The sequence below is a fragment of the Trachemys scripta genome, chromosome 4 (assembly GCF_013100865.1).
Source record: "Trachemys scripta elegans isolate TJP31775 chromosome 4, CAS_Tse_1.0, whole genome shotgun sequence".
Taxonomy (NCBI): domain Eukaryota; kingdom Metazoa; phylum Chordata; order Testudines; family Emydidae; genus Trachemys; species Trachemys scripta.
The window spans coordinates 123818064-123836532 of NC_048301.1; the positions used below are offsets into that span (position 1 = coordinate 123818064).

General features: G+C 47.1%; 1 protein-coding gene across 2 annotated transcripts in view; it reads right to left on the reverse strand.

Annotated features, from left to right (window-relative positions):
- The window catches only part of TMCC2 (transmembrane and coiled-coil domain family 2), a 76884-nt gene extending 59245 nt beyond the window's left edge, over window positions 1-17639 (reverse strand). Inside the window, exons 1-3 of one of the 2 annotated variants that reach the window (XM_034767182.1) lie at window positions 17553-17639; window positions 16984-17217; window positions 1657-2163 (exon numbers count right to left, since the gene is read on the reverse strand). In XM_034767182.1, coding sequence (XP_034623073.1) covers window positions 1657-2163; window positions 16984-17175 — 699 coding nt within the window. In that variant the 5' untranslated portion in view covers window positions 17176-17217; window positions 17553-17639. Of the gene's footprint in view, window positions 1-1656; window positions 2164-16983; window positions 17258-17552 lie in introns of those variants that run through there. The other variant, XM_034767183.1, reaches the window with a different exon arrangement.
- Between the last annotated feature and the right edge of the window lie 830 nt (window positions 17640-18469).

Here is an 18469-nt window from a genome sequence, read left to right on the forward strand (position 1 = left end):
GAAAAATTTACCAACGGTCATGGTGGAGTTTCCATCACTGACAATTTTTACATCAAATTGGAGGCTCTTCTGAACGGTCTGCTCTAGGGATTACTTTGGGGCAGTTCTCTGGCCTGGGTTACACAGGGGGGCAGACTAGATGATCACAGTGGTCCCTTCTGGCCTTGGAATCTATGAATTTTGCCTCTCTGAATCAGCCTGCAGGCATAAGGCTGTCGATCTGGAGCCAAAGCCTGTCTCAGTTACACCCATGCACTCCCCGAAGAGGTTCGCACAGCAGTAACTCAGAGCAGAACGGTGTCGTGTAACGAAACACCCAGCCAAATAAGACCATGACTGCCCAACAAGCCGGCTGATGAGTTCATTAAATCAAAATGACTGCAAAGGGGAGATGAGTTATGAGTTAAAAATAGGCATTGAGGCGAACCCGAGGAGGAGGAGGAGAAGTTATTGAGCAGATGATGTTCTCTTTATGAGCTAAAAGATTCCCGCCCAGAGACTACAGGGATTAAGCAGGAGCCCACAGTCTGACATTAGCTGAGTGGCCACTATGTGAGCTATGAGAAGCGGCTGGTTATGGTGCATCAGGCTTTCTGGATAATACATCGACCTGGGCATGCTTCTGCAGATAAGCTGCAACCATTGGGGGAGGGGCGCGGAGAAGACAAGCACATTCCTTCCCACCCAATCTGTTTACTTTTATTCTGACGTCCTCCGTGTGACTGCAGGACTCGTGCATTTTCCCTCCTGGCTCCCTCCCACCCACAGACACCATCCCCAGGTCCTGCTGCATTGACTCAGGGCTGGTTAACAGCAGGAGGAATTGGATCAAGCGCCTCCTGGCTACAAAGTTCCCTGGGAATTCCCGTGCCTGAAATCACCGTCTGAAGGGACGACTGGCAACTATGCTTCATGAAGGGGCTTTCCAAAAATAGCAACTCCAAGGGCAGCAGCCGGGGAGACCAGAAACTACCCACATCCGGACACAGCTTCTGTGGGGGGGGGGGGGGGGGGGGGGGGCGTCTGTGAAATGATCCCCACACTCCCCACAAAGCAAGCAATGGCGCGACAGGGTCAGACACGGTACATGCAGGGAGCAGCACAGGCTGAGTACCTCTCTACAGGATGCCGGATACCCCAGACAGGATCCCATCATTCTATACTCTTCATGCTATAGGCTCTTGGGCCCCATGTCCTCTCTGGAGCAGACTCTAACAATCCCCTAGTTCACCTTCTGAACAATGCGCAACCACCACATCAAAAATAGGGCCTATTAAGGGTGCTACAGGGTTTAATCCTATGGAGACGCTGACAGTTGCAGCCATCAGACAATCTCTTATTTCCTAGCATTAATGCCCAAAACAATGAGAGTCACATTGGCAATCTGCCTGGAGCTTAAGGAACGCACCTAATTTGCTTAAAATGGAGCAGACGGCAGCTCCTGCATCTTTAACGTGGAGGTACTGCCCATGGATACGGCAGGTAGCAGCAGCAACAGTCTGGCTACTTGGATCAATAAACACCATTGCACACTGGGACTGGCCTCTGTATTAAAGATGGGGCCACAGCATGGCAGAACTCTGCGGGCCTCATTTGATTTCTCGCGGGGAGTGGGCCAGGCACTGCCAGGCTTAAGTCTTTCCACGGTTAGCCTACCTTGTCGGCGAGGCACTCCGACTCCTCCGGGAGGAGGTACACAGCCCCACTTTCAGCCAGCAAGATGGCGGTGTCTGTGGCAGATGAAGACCTTGGCCGGCCCTGGTGCTGATGCAGTATGGCTGTGAGGCTGCTATCCTGGGGAGCCTTCCGGACCAGATGGGGGCTGCCTTTCTGGGGATCAAGGGAGCTGCTTTTGCTCCGGCGGTTGCCGCTGTGCAAGCTGCTCCCTCTCTTGATGGATGGGCGGGAGCGGATCTGCTGCAGCACCCTGTTGAAGGCAGTGGGGCGTACAGGAAGGTCGTGGAGGGACATGGCGTAGGAGACACGGTGCATCTCTGGCGAGCGTTCCTTCTCATCAGGGGAGTCATGGTCAGACATCCCGTAGTGCTGCGACAGAGAGTCCTGGGAGTTCTGGTGCTCCCGTTCCCGCGACCTGCGGCGACTGTGGAAAAGGTGCTTCAGGCCATGGCCAAACATGGAGCCTTCTGACAGCTGCTGTATTTTCTGTGACAGAGGAAAGAAAACAAAGCACACAAACCATTATTATTGTACCCTGGATTGTATGTCCCTGCTCTTAATAATCCATATACAGCAGCTAAATAGTACGGTGATGGAATGACAGATGAAAAATACTCTTTCATGTCATTACAGCCCTGGGGCCAAATTGTCTACTGGTGTAAAGTGGCGCAGCTTCAGTGAAATCCACTAAATAACACTGGGATCATGTAAAAGAAGACACTGCCTCCCTGCATGGCTGGAGGGCTTTCAGAAGGCTGGGACTGTGTTGTACCCGGACACTTCAGCATGTGCTTTAGAAAGATTTCATGCTGCTGACAGCAGCTCCTTGCAGCACGCAGGCACAACAACGTGAATGAAGGCTGGTGTGGCACCTGTAACTCGGCATTCTCAGGTCTGTGTTCTGCCCACACAGGTTTTTCTTTTGCATGTCAGTTTCCCCAAGCCCCGTGTCATAACTATAAAGGGAAGGGTAACAGCCCTCCTCTGTACAATACTATAAAATCCCTCCTGGCCAGAGACTCCAAAACCCTTTTACCTGTAAAGGGTTAAGAAGCTCAGGTAACCTGGCTGACACCTGACCCAAAGGACCAATAAGGGGACAAGATACTTTCAAATCTTGGTGGGGGGAGGCTTTTGTTTGTGCTCTTTGTTTTGGTGGGAGTTCACTCTTGGGACTAAGAGGGACCAGACATCAATCCATGCTCTCCAAATCTTTCTGAACAAGTCTCTCATATTTCAAACTTGTAAGTATAGCCAGGCAAGGCGTGATAGTTTTATCTTTGTTTTCTCAACTTGTAAATTACCTTTTGCTGGGGTGTTTACCTCTGTTTGCTGTAACTTTGAACCTAAGGCTAGAGGAGGGTCCTCTGGGCTCTTTAAGTTTGATTACCCTGTAAAGTTATTTTCCATCCTGATTTTACAGAGATGATGTTGACCTTTTTCTTTAATTAAAAGCCTTTTTTAATAACCTGATTGATTTTTCCTTGTTTTTAGATCCAAGGGGATTGGATCTAGATCCACCAGGAGTTGGTGGGAGAAAGGAGCCCGGAGGATGGTTAATTTCTCCTTGTTTTAAGATCCAAGGGGTTGGATTTGTGTTCACCAGGGAGTTGGTGAAAGAGTCTCTCAAGGCTACCCAGGGAAGGGAGTTAGCCCATTGGGAGTGGTGGCAGCGGACCAGATCTAAGCTGGTACTTAAGTTTAGAAGTTTTCATGCAGGCCCACACATCTGTACCCTAAAGTTCAGAGTGGGAAAGGAGCCTTGACACCCTGTATTTTTGCAAGTCTTCTCTGCCCTCCTTGCATTTCAATAAGGATACCTCTTCTCCCCATCCTGGGAGGCAAAACCAACCAGATCCTAATGTTAGTGCCTTTCCTTTCATCCAGTTCCCCACTGCACCCCTGAACGCCTCCTTTTAGCAGAACGTTACCACTGCCTCCCTCATTTGCACTATCCTGTGGAGGTCCTGTTGCTTATCTCTGCTTGCTCTTTCCAGATAATAGGTGCTAAGTTCTGCAGGCCTGTGAGAAGAACATGCCAGAGTCCTGTGAACAGCAGCACAAAGTGCTGCTATTGCCAAACCTCCAGACCAGTTCAGGTTGCAGACATTTAAGTCAAACCTAGCTTTGATACACCTTGCAGGGGTCAGGGAGGAGTTTACTCCTCTAGCTACCAGACACAGCATTGCACAACAGGCATTCTGGGCAGCGGGATTCTCCTTCCTTTGAAGCACTATGCATTGGCCACCATGGGAGGCAGGATATTGGCCCTGCTAGACTGATAGCCCCTATCCACTTATGTAACAGCACCAATAGTCAGGGAGGGCAGCGTTGTGGCACGGCAAGTGCACAACCATTCAGTGGGCTTTGCTCTCATAGAAAGGAGCCAGTTACGATTCAAGATGAGGCAAGGTTATGGAAGAAGAGAGGCCAGAAACAATCTGGCATCTCTCTATAAAGATGACAAGGACACACGGTGAGTCGCTGCTCCACTCCGCTCAGCTGTGAATGGCTCCCATATGACGTTCACTTCTTGTTAGCATCACAGCCCTGTGGCTCTACAAAACATCTGTTCCTGCACTTTCACTAGAGCTGGAGTGCACCAAAGACTAGTCAAGGTGGTTCAGTGCTCAGTAATACTAACAGCTGGCACTTACCCGGTGCCTTATGAACTTCTAAGTAAGCCTCAGTGCGCATCTCTAAATCATTAATCCCATTTCACAGGAAGGACAAGCAAGATGGAGAAAGGCTACCTGGCTCTCCCGAGGCAACAGAGGCATAAGAATCAGAGCTGGGATTAGAACTCCACAGTCCCGAGATCCCAGCCCTACACTCAGGTATAAGGCCGTGGCTTATTTCCGCTCAATGTATAAGACAGTGGCTGCGCTGTAAAGCCCCACCAAGGTTCCCACCCTAGGTTTGTGCATACTGCCTGTAGCGAGATACACTGGCCCTTTCAGAGTAGAGGTGCCCTGAAGGCCCCATTCCAGTGAGCTGAAATGAACAAAGGCCTGGGAAATGGTCTGGTAGTGGAAGAGAGGAAGTGGTTCTGGGGGGAAAACGGCACACTGTTCCTTTAAGGGCTTGGGATCAGCAGCCTTGTAATGAAGGCTGGGGCAGGGCTCCCCTCCCTTCCAGCCAATTAGGAGGAGTGTACTGGAGGAAGGCAGTATATAGTCTGCCTTCTCTGGCAAGAGGAGATAGTTAGAGCCATAAGGTCAAGTTTCAGGGAGAGACAGTGATGAGCTGTGATCCTGTGAAGAACAGGCTGTGGAAGAAGAGCTCAGTGTAGAGCTGGAGGTAAATGTGATCCATTAGTTTTCAGTGTTGGACTTTATTGGTGGAAATGTTTTCAACTGTTTGTGATCACTAAACCAGCCCCAAGTAGAGGGTTGTAGGACTTATAAGAGGTTGGGGGGGGGGGGAGGTCTGTAAGGGGCCCTGGAGAGGGAGGCTGATGAAAAGGGAATTCTGACTGAGGGACTACTCAGTAAGCAGCCTTGTTAAATGCCCCTTCCAAAGACTTAGGCACTAATTCTCCAGTTTCACCTATGCAAATTCACTGATTTCATGGCTGTTTCATAGGTATTGCGGTGAGGAAAGTTTGGCCACTTGGCTGTATTTTAGCCAAGAAGTGGAGAAGAGAATCTACTCCATTGTAAGGGAAGAACAGTTTGGGATATACAGGAATAGCTTTTTTTTAAAAAAAGCTAAATCTTAGTCAATGTGAAAATTTCTCACAGCCCTGTGAAGATTCTTATTCTTAATACAAGCCCCAAGAACATGAATCAGGCTGTTCATCCTAGTGATTTCTGATGATCAAACACATATGTGAGGTTTCTCTACAGAACCTTTGGAAGGGTTACCAGCTAAGGCCCTGATCCTGCTCTCCGCTCTGCACAGGAGAACCCCTGTGTCCCTACAGAGTGCTAGTGAAATCAAAGATCATCTGTGCAGGCACAAGGATGCAATGTCAGGACTGCAGGATTAGGATTTAATTTACCCCTCCTGGAGCCCAGCTGGGAAACCCACTTTTCAGGCAGAATCTTGTCACACCATGGCTAAGCTTGCAGAAGAAAACTCAGCTACCACTCCTCCACGCCCATTGCAAGGCAGGATATGTTATAAATTACAGACCAACTCCTGCAGGCCTTCCTCAGGCAAAACTGTTGTTGAAGGCAATCAGCCACCCCTGGAGGTGCTTATTTGTGATACCTTTATTCATTTCAGGGCAGATCCTCCACTGGTGTAAATTGTCCTAGCCCCACTGAAGTCAATGGAGCTATGACAATTTATACCAGTGGAGGATTTTCCCCCCTTGAACAGGACCTTACGCTGTGAGTAGCTCCACTGAAGTCAATGGGAATACTTGTGGAATAAAGCATTACCCACTAAGAATAAGAGTATCTGGCCTTTATTTTTTACTTCTTGCTTACTCAACTAACTCCAGTAAAAGCCAATGCGAGTTTTCCCCAGGTAAGGGACTGAGTGAAAACAAAGGAAGGACCTCAGGAACTGGCCCAAAAATAAGTAAGCTCAGCTAACAATTTTCTCTGAAAAATTCATGCAATCCCTGCAATCTTCACTGTATGATTGCAACATAAAGGAAAAGAATATAAAAATAAAAAAGCCCAACCTTTAGCTAGAAAAACTATGGTTACTAGTAGGGTGTTGTTTTTTTTAACTTCACTGCCAATGCATGACAACGCACCACCTGTCCTGATCAACATGCTCCAGAAATTAAACGGCTGGAGTTCTGCCAATGTGATCTTCCACTTTCTTCTGGAAAGGCAGACTGCAATTGCCTATGCCTAGAAGGATTAAACTGTAGCTTGTGGTCCAGGTGGATGAGGTGACCTGGACACTGCAAAAGGCTCATCACACTATGCTCAAAATTGCTCCAAGACATTCTTCTGGTATGGTGCACCCATTTATTCATGCCCAGAGACTACAGGGATTTAAACAGGTGCTCAGTTTCTGACATTAGCTGGGTGGCCACTATGTGTGGATTATAAAAACAAACAAAAAAACAAGCTTTCTGCATGATGTATCAGTTTGGTCATGCATTGCTTGAACATTAGCAATGGCTACAGAAAAGAACTGGTAATGGGATATAGCAGGCCAGATTCTGATCTTGAAGTTGCTCTACAAGGGGAGCTATTCCAGAATAGCTATTCCCAATTAACTGCATGTGTGGATGCTCTTATTAATTTGGAATAAGGCACTCTCGTTCCACAAAGTGGATTTAGAATCTGCTTGCAAATTCACATCCTACCTTATTCTGGACTAATTTTCAGGTGTAGAAAACTCCCTGGTTACACCAGTATAAAGCCAGAGTGACTCCAATAGTCAATGTAATGCCCAGACTTGTACCTATTAAGTGAGATCAGGATTTGGCTGATTGCCTTCAACCTCCACATCACCAATTCATATCCAGCTGGTGATTGAAGGTTGCTGCCATTGGATGGCTACTCAGAGGCCTCTGTGAAATGGGCTTGGTGGGTTTCAGTCCAGCTCCTGGTAGGACAGATGACCCCATCTCACAACCCACCATTCTCATTGGCAGGGGGCTGAATGAGCTATGGTAGCTAGATATCCTCTCTTCCCTCAGGGCAGCATCTCCATATCAATTCAGACCTGAGGCTTGTTGGCAGGACAATGTGAGGGAAGCCTTCTGCATCACTACCTGTGCTATCCCTGCTTTGTGATTAGTTTGAGCACTTCAGGCTGCAGGATTGAAATCCTTACCCTATGGAGGCAATGGGAATCTTACTAGTTACTTCAGAGAGGCCAGGATTTTGCTCCAAGACTGCTGATGTATCACTTTTGCCTACACTCACATTTTCTCCTGCCTGAAGAGAAGATGTGATGGGGGCTCAGAACTAAGAGCTGCTTTTAGCCAAAATGGTCAACCAGAAAAGCCACTGAATTCTGGAAAGGCAGCTGTGTTTGCAATACAAATCCTACAGGAACTTGCAGATGACTGCAATATTTCATGGATGGCCAAAAAAAGAACTCCACCCCCTCAAAAAAAGAACCTGTTTATAAACCAGTGTCTAAGTCCATTATGGTTCTGCTTCTGATATTTACAAGGAACCAGGGTGATAACTAGAGCACTTTGATACAACATCACTAGCCACTACAATTACACCATAGGACAAAAACTCTAATCCCCTCATTATCCAGTCACAATGCAGATTATATCCCCTAGGTTCTATCTGAGAAAAATGTAACGAATCCGCTGTGCTGTTTCTCTACTTCAGGAAATCGTGATCTAAAGTTTATTCTATTTAGAGTCTCTATGGAAACGGAGACAGCATTAGATAATAACCATAAACCCACAGATTTTTACCATCAGGATAGAATGTAGATTTAGATTCTTTGTTTGCCCTTTAGAAGCTCTCTGGGAAAAGAAATGACCAATTTGCATGCTTTAAAAGTAACAAAGAAAATAAAAGGAGGTGAGGAAGGAGGGAGATAATAAAAGAAGGATTACTTTGACAGCATCTATGAGTTCAGGTTATATATCAGTGTTTCCACTGGATACACAAGGCCCATATCTTCCACTGATATACACTGGCATAGCTATAAAGATAACGGAGTTAAACTAGTTTACATCAGGTATGTATGTGGAGTGAAATCCTCTATCATTGAGGTCAATGGGAGTTTTTTACCATTTATTTCAATGAGGCAGGACTTCAATTCTGGCCTGTGTGGTGTCTGGGTGGTGGTTCTCTTTTCCCCCTCCCCCCCCCCCCCCCCATGTCCCCTGTAGGTTCTAAGCATAACAAATCATTTTGGCCTAAAACTTGTCCTAAAAAAAAAAAATTCATCCTGGTGATTACATCATCCCAAATTTTCAAGGGGCTTTACACGCAGGATGCTCAAGGGAATTTAAAGGAGATCTGCATGCAGAGAAAGTCAGGATCATGGTATTGTTGTGTTGGATGGGGCAGATTCAGTGCTACATTGAAGTCTTGTAAAAGTAAAGGAATCTACAAGGAAATTGACCAAAATAAGTGTGGTTTAAAAAAAAATAAAATTGGCTTTTAAATACACGTGAGTCAAAGATTTGAGTCCTTGTTTGGTTTTTACTCGGTTAAAACTTCCACTTGTTTCCAGTGAGTTCTGCCTCAGTAAGGACTTGAAGGTTTGGCCCTATATACTTTAATCTGAAAGGAATAGAAAATAACACCAAAATTGTTTACTAGATTCTTGTTTAGCAGTAGGTTGGGAAATGGTTGGTGCTCAAATGTCAGAGAAAACAGCTTTGTTTTTCAAAACTTAACTTTACAGATGGCTAGCCGAGAAAGCGGAATAAGCCAATTTAACAAACAAAAACAAAAGCCCTTAAAAAGTTAGCAACATAGGCTGAGACCATGGGTGGCCAAATCTCCTTTGAAAATCTCCATCATAAATGTTTATAGACTATGGTGACTTTAGTCATTTTGTTTCATAAAGGGATTAAGATTCTGAGGGCTTCATGCTAAAGTTTAATATAGTTTGCTAAAAGGAATATCATCCAAAATATCTATGAATCAAGGCCAAAAAATCCATGGCAATCTGTTTGGTTTAAAAAACAAAAATCCACTGTTTCAAAAAGTAACTAATGTACAAATCTCTTGGGTTTCAAAGATCTAGCAATCATGCTTTGGGCTTTTTTCAATACAAAGGCCTTGATTCTCCTCTCACTTGATTCTATTGACTTCACAGGAGTTACTCCTGGTTTACACTAGTGTGCATACAACAGGAGAATCGGGCCTGAATTGTTTCTAGCTTTGGCAGGGTTAAATCAAAGGTTTTTGCCTTATTTGAAAACAGTACTGGATTAAAAATAGTGATTCAGCCTATTCTCCTGTTAGCTACTTAACATTTTAACAATTGGTTTTATCAATGTGTATCAAACACAAATGAAGAAGCAGGAATTTTGTAACTACTAAGGGACTGCTGGGAGTTCAGATATCTTATCAGTCATCCAAACCTCCTGCTTGTGTATTCCTTTGTATATTTAAATCTCTCACTCAAGATCTGCTGCAGTGGCCGAAAGCACAGTCTTCATACACCACGTAAGTCCCACTTTATTACTTTAATAAAATCAAAATTGGGGCCCCAAAGTGCTAGGCACTGTAAAGACACAGCGTGAGAGACGCTTCCTTTTCCAAAGAGCTAAACAGAAAGACACAAGTTGTGAGGGAAACTGAGGTACAAAGAGGGGATGGGACTTGTCCAGGTTCCCACATCACATCTGTGGCAGAGCTGGGAACAGAATGCAGGTTTTCTGACTCCTAGACCTGTGATCTATCCATTGAGCCATGCTGCTCTCCTGTCCCAGTTGGGACTTCAATGGTATATAGACGCTGGTGCTCGCACAGGGGCAAATATCATCCCAAATAGAAGACTTAATTCTTTAAGACCGTTTCAGATTGCGTGTCCATGGACAATCAACTCACCTCTAACCCTGAGAGGTCAGGGACCAGGCTAATATAGGAATAGCTAGCAACTCTAGTGGAAAATCAAACAGGCCCCATTAAATCCTTCGAATGGTCTCTGAGCGTCTGCTGGTTGCTCAATTGCTTCCCTCCTGCAGGTTTCAGTTGGAGGATGGGTAACCCCAACACAACCACTGATCTCTTCCAAAATGTCAATGACCAATTGGGCACAGTGGCAATGTTTCCACATGGAAACTTGATTAGATATTGCCAGGGCCGCCGAGAGCAGGTTCAGGCCCCGGTGAAAAATTTTTTGGGGGCCCCCCAGCAAGGGCGGACTAGCTAAACAGGGCCGACGAGGGGGGGAAGCCGGGCCCCCTTCTGGACCACCAGGCCCTGATAATTTGTACAGGCTTCCCCCCCCCTCTTGTCGGCCCTGGATATTGCTGCTGCCTATGCCCTGCCTATCCTTTGGAAAGACAGGTGCCAGTGCTCGGCCGTCTGCTCCCTTTCACCTGCACCACATTCATATGAAAAATAAGATGGCAGTGACTTAAACAATAATATCTAGCAATAGGTGTATACACATATATTATCCAAAACAAGACATTCCTGTATGCACGCTTCTCCCCCAGGAAGAGGATGAGAGAACAAACGTGACAGATGTAAATCACATTGGTCAGTGCATTACTGGAAGGTGCTGATACTCCTGTGATGAGTGCACTATAAGAATCTATATAAAATAGAATCTTTGGCACCTGTAATTATTTTTCAATAATGCTGTGACCCTGCTGAAACTCCAAACTTGGAGTGAAATTTGAAGAAGGGCTGCAAAGAAACTAAGACTTTGGCCATGCCCTCATCTCCTGCCCTGTGCATTAAAACAGCTAGGTCTGTATGGTAAGAAATGCAATTCCTCTCAACCCACAAGCATTTTACCCTTTCCTGTCACCTATTTGTTTTCTGAACAGACTCCAAAGAAATGAAGAGAATTTTTTTCCTCGCTGAGAGGTGAAAGCAAGGCCGGCTTAACTGCTTGGATGCTGATGAATGTTGTAGGTATGTTTAGGCTGAATGCACCTGGCGCGAAGCACTGTTGCCAGCACAGAGGCCCGAGGACAGCAACACACCTGTATTTTTGTTGTCCTAGGTTAAGCAGGTCAATTGCCCTGGTTGTGTGGCTGAATGCAGCCTCTCTTGTTGAATGTACTAGACCTATCCAGAACACTGTTGGCTTCAATGGAATGTTATTAATGGACAAGGGTGAGTTCCTGCACTACAAGGGACATTCAAAGTGAGCAGTAGCAGGGGGAATAATGTGTAAATGGGATTCACGGTTCTAAACCTGACCATGTGGGTGAAATTTTCCCCTGTGCAGCCCAAGACCTGTGCACCATCCCCCTGGCTCTCTCTGGAAGGCTCAAGTGGGATTCTAGTGGCACAGGTTTTGGTGACCGCTCACTGCACAGGGGTGAATTTCATCTTGTGTGAGGTAGGATGCATGAAAGGAGAACATGAAGGAACAAGGGCACGCTGATGAGCCCAAGAGATCTGGAATCCTGTGGAAGGTTCAGTTAACCTGGGGCTTCCTCCTAGATAAGGCATGTAGATACATTTTGCCAGCAAGCCTCAGAGAGGCCTTTAACAATGAAAGCCTGGAAATGTTAATGCCCATGAAAGCGAGAGGGTGATATGGAGAAGCACTGTACAAGCTTCCTCCAATTGCTAGTCTGTCAATGCAACACCATCCTGAGCAAGGAAAGGAAAACAGGGCTTCCCCATACAGAGACTGCAGCCCCACAAGTGCAAGGTACTTTTGCATTAGGCTGAGACCACTCACACATCATTTGTGATGTAATTCACATTTGAACCCAGAACCTCCAGATGTACCAGACTTGTGAAATGAACTTGTGTGCCACCCTGTTAATCTATTCCATGCCTCCCCACCCCCAATGAGCAAGACTTCAACTGATTTAGAGTGTGGTCAGTTGCTTATAGCAGGGAACTTAGAGTCAGGACCCCGGTGTTCTATTCCTGACTTGCTGTGTGACTTTAGGCAGGACACTTCCTGTCTCAGTGTCCCAATCTGTAAAATGGGAAATGATGATCATCATCATTCAGACATACCTCCCCAAGCTATGTGAGCATGAATTATTAACACTTGTAAAGTGATTTGAGATCCTTGGTTGAAACATGATATGGAAGGAAAACGTCATCATTATAAACGTCATCATTATTAACTAACTGCCTGGAGTTCTTGCCTCTGAGCAGTGTGAATTGTTATAGAGAACCTACTCACACCCCCACGCTTTTGAAACGGTAGTTGACATTAGCCGGAGTCATGCGGCACAATCCCCTCTGTGTGCGTGAGAGGCAGAGGGAACTGGAAAGATTGGAGGGAGGGATATCTCAGTGGTTTCAGCATTGGCCTGCTAAACCTGGGGTTGAGTTCAATCCTTGAGGGGGCTGCTTCAGGCTCTGGGGCAAAATCAGTACTTGGTCCTGCTAGTGAAGGCAGGAGGCTGGACTCCATGATCTTTTGGGGTTCCTTCCAGTTCTGAGAGAGGCATATCTCCATATAAAATCTGTGCCTTGAGCCAAGCAGCATTTGATTAAATCAGACTATTCCAGTGACTAAAGTGCTTCTGTTCAGGCTATTTGACCGCAGGGACATTCAGGTAACTGGTGGGGACTTAACTTACCTTCATGGTGTGCTTTGAAACCAAAAAATGCATGTAAATGGCTGATGCAAGGGAGTGAATTCCAACATACATGGGGGTGATGGCTTTTGTGGGGGGTGGAAGGAAACGTGTCTTATCTCCCTCTCTGGGCAACCCATGGGTCAGGAGCATCCATCATCTCTAGCTGGAACTGCAATGGGGGGCCTTGAAAGGTTCTCTAGGAGGGGGATGTGGAAGAGGGGGACTCCTGGTAGGTGCCAAAAACACAGACCCACATGAATAAGGAATAAAAGAGCAAGAGTAAAAGCTGAGTAAAGAGTTCAGGGTTTGGCCCCCATGAGCATTTTTCCTGAGTAAAGTCTAGGTTCCAACTGAGTTTGGCTCCACAGACCTGAGCCAATGCCCACAGAAGCCACTGTAAGTCTTTCCATTGACTCCAATGTGCTTTGGATCAGACTCTGTTTGCAAGGGATCTGATCCTGATCTCACTCTAGGCCCAAACTGTCTCCTCCATTACAGCCAGGGAGCTGCCTCTGATTCCCTTGGGAGTTGCACCCAGGCACTGTCAGCTTCAAGCCCAAATCTCAGCGATGTCCAGCTCAGGGACTGCTCTAATCTATGCCAGCTGGCAAAGGCTTCCAAAGGACTCCCCACCAGCTGGAGACTGCCATAGAGTACACTGTGCTGGCCGTTCCCCTGGCCCCAGGATGGGGTGTGGTGCCAGAGCTGTCTACACTGGCTCTGCAGAACTCCCCTGCAGCAGCGTGGGAATGAGCAGCGGGGATCTGGCTGCTTCCTGCTCCCTTCGCACATGGGAGCAGTGCAAAAGAGGCCTGTTCTAGAGCTCGCTGAAGTCAATGAGCTTCCACTGACTTCCACGGGCTTGCGATCAGGCCCAAGGAGAGGAGTGCAACTCAGGATGAAGCCTTCAGCTTCCCAGCTGCTCTTAACTTCCAAGGTCAAACCCAAGGGGAGAGAAAGGGACCATGAAGATTGAGGTGGTGATGATTTTAGATCAAAACCCTGGCTGATTTAAACATTCAGCCCCTGGTTTCTGTGGCCATCAAATTCATCCAATTATGGGGGGGGGAAAAAGAGAGAATATACTCGGATCATAGCTGCCTAGAGAAAGGCAGGAATGAGATCTAAGGAGTAAAATGCCTTTATGATGCATCCCCCCCACAGAACACCCAGCCTACTGTCTCTTATAGTAAAAGACCTGGATGCTTTCTTTTGCAGTATTGTATGGATTCAGCCTTTTTGCTGCAGAGCTCAGAAATATCTACCACCCAACATAATTTTAAGCAGAATTGTGTCCCACATCTGCTCTGCTTCTTGCCAGGACTTTTTTTTTTGGTCATGAGAAGCTTGCTCATTCCAAAAGAACTGGATTAATACTTGTAAAAGAAATCTGCCATGCATTTTCAGTGAGGGGGACCAGAGAAGTAAGGGGACTAGTGAGAACAGAAGGGAGCCTTTTGTTTCCAGGTTGCCAGCACAAATGCAGCATAAGCCACTGGTGACCAAAAGTTAACATCTGATCAGTATCCTCTGAGATTATTTGGAGGGATGGGTCTCAGTCCACAGCACAAAGCCACCATAAGTAGCATAGCCGGCAGTCTCAATACAGGAGCCAAGGGCTAAATAAGCCATTGAGATTGATCTCCCCTCCCAGCCCTTATAAGTGGCTGCTCCGGTTCAGGATGAGATGAACTAGCAGGGGATTTGTTAGTCTCTAAGGTGCCACAAGTACTCCTGTTCTTTTAGCAGGGGATGGTGTGGGGCAGCTTGCCCTGCTGTCTCTCCCTGTTACCTCCCCATAACTATTCTCCACCCCCTCCTCTCTTGCCTGCTTTTTCCCCCTTCCTCTCTTTAGGGGGGGTCCTCCCACCCACTTCAGCCTCTGCTCTGTTTCCCTCGTCCCTCCTCCTATGTTGCCTTCTCTCCTCACATTTTTCTGACCCCACCTTTGGCCCTACAGCATGAACACCATTCACTGCAGGCACAATCAGAACAGCTGAGCAGTTGGCTCAAGCGTGTATGGAGCTGCTCAAATTGCCACATGAGCAGAAGACCAAGTGTCCATCAAAGGAGTCAGCCAGCAAGTGCTACTTTGGAAGTGCTCAGGGTGAGTGAAGCTGCATGCCAGGTGAACATGCTTCTAAAAGCATACCACTGGGGGCTCTGGTCATCTGTCTTACACATAGCTCTTAACAGCTTCATTCATTGCTGTTTATAGGGCAGCAGTGACAGGTGCAGGTCATTTCAGTAACTCCTAAAGCACAACAGCAGCTGAAAAGAGCCAACAGCAGAGAGCTCCACAACTCCAAGAATGAGCATGTGTAACAATGAACATTAAACAACCTAATGGACATTTCCATTTCACATCTGCCTTTGGGTAACTGGCAGACATTGGCGCATATGGATGAAGCCCTGGACTGGAAGCCATGATACCTAGGTACCATTCATGGTTCACTGTGTGAACTTGGTCAAGTTGTTTAAACTCTCTGGGCCAGATCATCAGCAGGTATAATTCAGTGTAGCTCTCATAATAAGCCAATGAAACAATGATTTACACAAACTGAGCCCCTGGCATTCTGGGTCTCAGTTTCCCCATTTGCAGCTACTGGCACACCTTTGTAAAGCACATTGAAACTGATCAATGAAAAGCACTATAAGTTAAGTATTCTGATGAATGCCTTACTTTATCAACCTAGAGATGAGAACATGGTTTAGATGCAGTGAAATGTACAGTAGTGCATGGAGATTTTTGAAGTGCAGTTACTTTATTTTTGCAGAGGCTAATATTCTGACAGTCAGATTTCCTATTTATCCCCCTTTTTCAATGACTACTGATCAGTACTGCTCATGTTTCAAATCAAAGGGGGACTTGGCTAAATGTCAGGCTGTAAACTCCACCTGGGACCTCCAGCAGTGCCCTTTCTGCTTCTTGCATCACTGCCAGTGACAAATCGGAAGTGATTAGCCAGCAGCTCCAATGGTGATGTGCAAGGCAAAACAGATCCCATCTCTCTCTCTCTCTCTCCCAGAGCTGTACCAGCTTTGCAGTGCTAGTAAAAACCTATTGGTGTCAGTATGTAAGTGTGACCTGAACACCTCTGGGGAGTGAGAAGGGGGCACTTTTTACCTAGTCACTGTTCTAACTGCAGCTGCCCTTTAATCAAAGCAGATAAGATGTGTGTTTCTCTAGTTTAGCTCTGCAGTACCTGCTGCTATGGGTTTTATTTAATGTGATCTGCTGAGTTCTTCTGCAGAACAAAGGCCCTACCACGTTCCCTCATCCTTCAAGAAAGGCCTACATAAGCCACAGCTTCTGACTATGTTTGGCACAAAGCCAGATTCTGATCTCCATGACATCAGTATAACCCCCTTTAAATCAGAAGCTGGTGTAGGACTGTTCAGACCTGACTCTTAAAAGAAGACTAACATCAATTTATAAACTCACAACACTTATCCCTTTGCTCTTCATGTCCCATAAACCACAGCCTTACCATCACCTATAGCACCCACAATCAAAACCAAGGCCCCCTTATGCTAAGACAACTGCATATGAGAGCTTAAAGAACTTATCCTCTAGTAACGATAATACCTAGCTCTTATTATACAGCACTTATCAGCTGTAGGTTGCAAAGTGCTTTACAGCAGAGGCAACTCCCAATCTCCCCATTTTACAGAAGGGAAAACAGAGGCACGGAAAAGTAAAGTGGTGTAGCTAGGGTCACTCACCACAGCAGTGGCAGAGCTAGGAAGAGACTCCAGGTCTCGGGAGACCTAGCCCAGTGCTCTACCCACTGCACCATCCTGTCTCTTGCAAGCACTATCCAGTCTGTGGCAAACCCTTCCAGAGGATTTTTATCCAGTACCGTTGCTCAGCAAATCGCATAATCTCCACAAAGCTGAACCCAATATCAAGCTCCCCTTTTATTTTTTTTAATAATCAAAGTTTTGGTGAACAGGCTTATAAACACCTAAAATACCAATACACACATATCTGTGGGTACAATCTGGGAGACCTTGAAGAAAATACTGCTGTCATGTCAATCATAACTATTAAAGTAGAAAGTCAAGTTCCCATGTCAATAATAAGCCACATAAGAATCACTGAATGGAATTCTGGTTCCAGTTGCATACAGGAAAAACCCAACTCCCTTTGTAATACCAGCTGGGAGGCTTACCTTTAAATCAGGAGGCTTGCTCCGGGGAACAGGATGGGGAGCAGGGTTTGGATTAACAGCCGTGCCCGAATCTGACAGAGCAGAAGCACAATCCCCAGGTTTCGCATCCATGGCAGCCAGGTTGGGGGCATCTTCAGCCCCAACACAGTCCTCCTCCGGCTGCTGCAGCTCATCCGATGTGCACCTCTTCATGCTGACGAGGTGGGGTGGGAGGGCGATTTTGCACTTCCACTTCTTGAAGGAATGGCAGACAAATGTCAACGAAAAGCAGGAAAGGGGGGTGGGGAGGAACCAGAGGAGCCTTGGTCAGTGCCCAGACAAGTTCACTTTACCTGCGAGAGGCAGGCAGGCCACAGACAGGGGCTGGGGAGGAGAATCCTTTATCCAAACTCATTGCATGGGTTGGAGGGGAAGGAGAGAGTCTCTGACCCACCCACCCACCCCCAAACTTTCTCCTCTAATTCAGCTGCATGGGGTGCAGTGCGCAAAGACTGTATTTTTGCTTTGGGAGGGTGCAGGTTTCATGCAATTAATCATTTCCTCCCTCCTCCCCCGATTCTGTTACTCACTGTTCAGGAGAGAAAACGAGTGAGGCGAAACCCTGGAGCCTTGCATGGCTGCAGATCCTCGTGCCTTGGGTGCATCTCTTCTCCCCCGGCGCCCCCGCCCCGCCTTGACATCTGCTGCTTCTCTCCCCCTGCCCAGGAGCCGCTTCCCACCGCAAAGGTGCTGCCGCGGCTCCTGTTCGGGAGGAGCAAAAAGGCTCAGCCTACCCCATCCACCTAGCCGGCTTGAGAGCTTGACGGACAGCCGCCTCGGCCCAATCAGAGCTGGCGGATTGAGTGGGGCGCCTGGAGGGGGCGTATCGCAGAGCCCGTTTCAAGCTCGGTTGGCCGGCAGCTCTCCACCTCTCCCTCTCCCCACCCGCGTCCCCAGGAGCTGTCAGTGGGAATGGTGCTGCACCGGGCTGCGGCTTTGCAGTGCAGGCGGCAGCGGGCAGGGTGCTGCAGAGGCGGGAGGGAAGCCAGTGGAAGCTCCCGGAATGTGGACCCTAGAAAGGAGCCCACCTCGCCCTACTTCTGCGGGTGGTGGATGCTAGACAGATGCACCGGCAGTGGAACAGTCACCTCTTCATTGCCATGGAAACTCCTCCCACTAGCATGCTATTCTCTGATTGCTGGCCAGAGCTTCCCCTTTTATTTATTTATTTCACCTCTGAGTGTTGCAACTTAGTAAACTTCATTTCCCTTAAGAGATTTTTTGGGGGGGGGGGTGCCTTTGAAGATGCATGTACCTGCATGCGTGCACACACAGAGACTTAACAATTGCACTGTCTGAGCTTGCCACGCTCCTACATGTCTTGCATCGACAAAGGAAAAACCAAGAAGACAGTTGGCACCACGGTTGTTTTCAAGAGATGCCTGAAATTCTTAATTTGTTTTGCGTGGAATTTCTTGTGCCCGTTTGCTGCCATCTTACTACACAC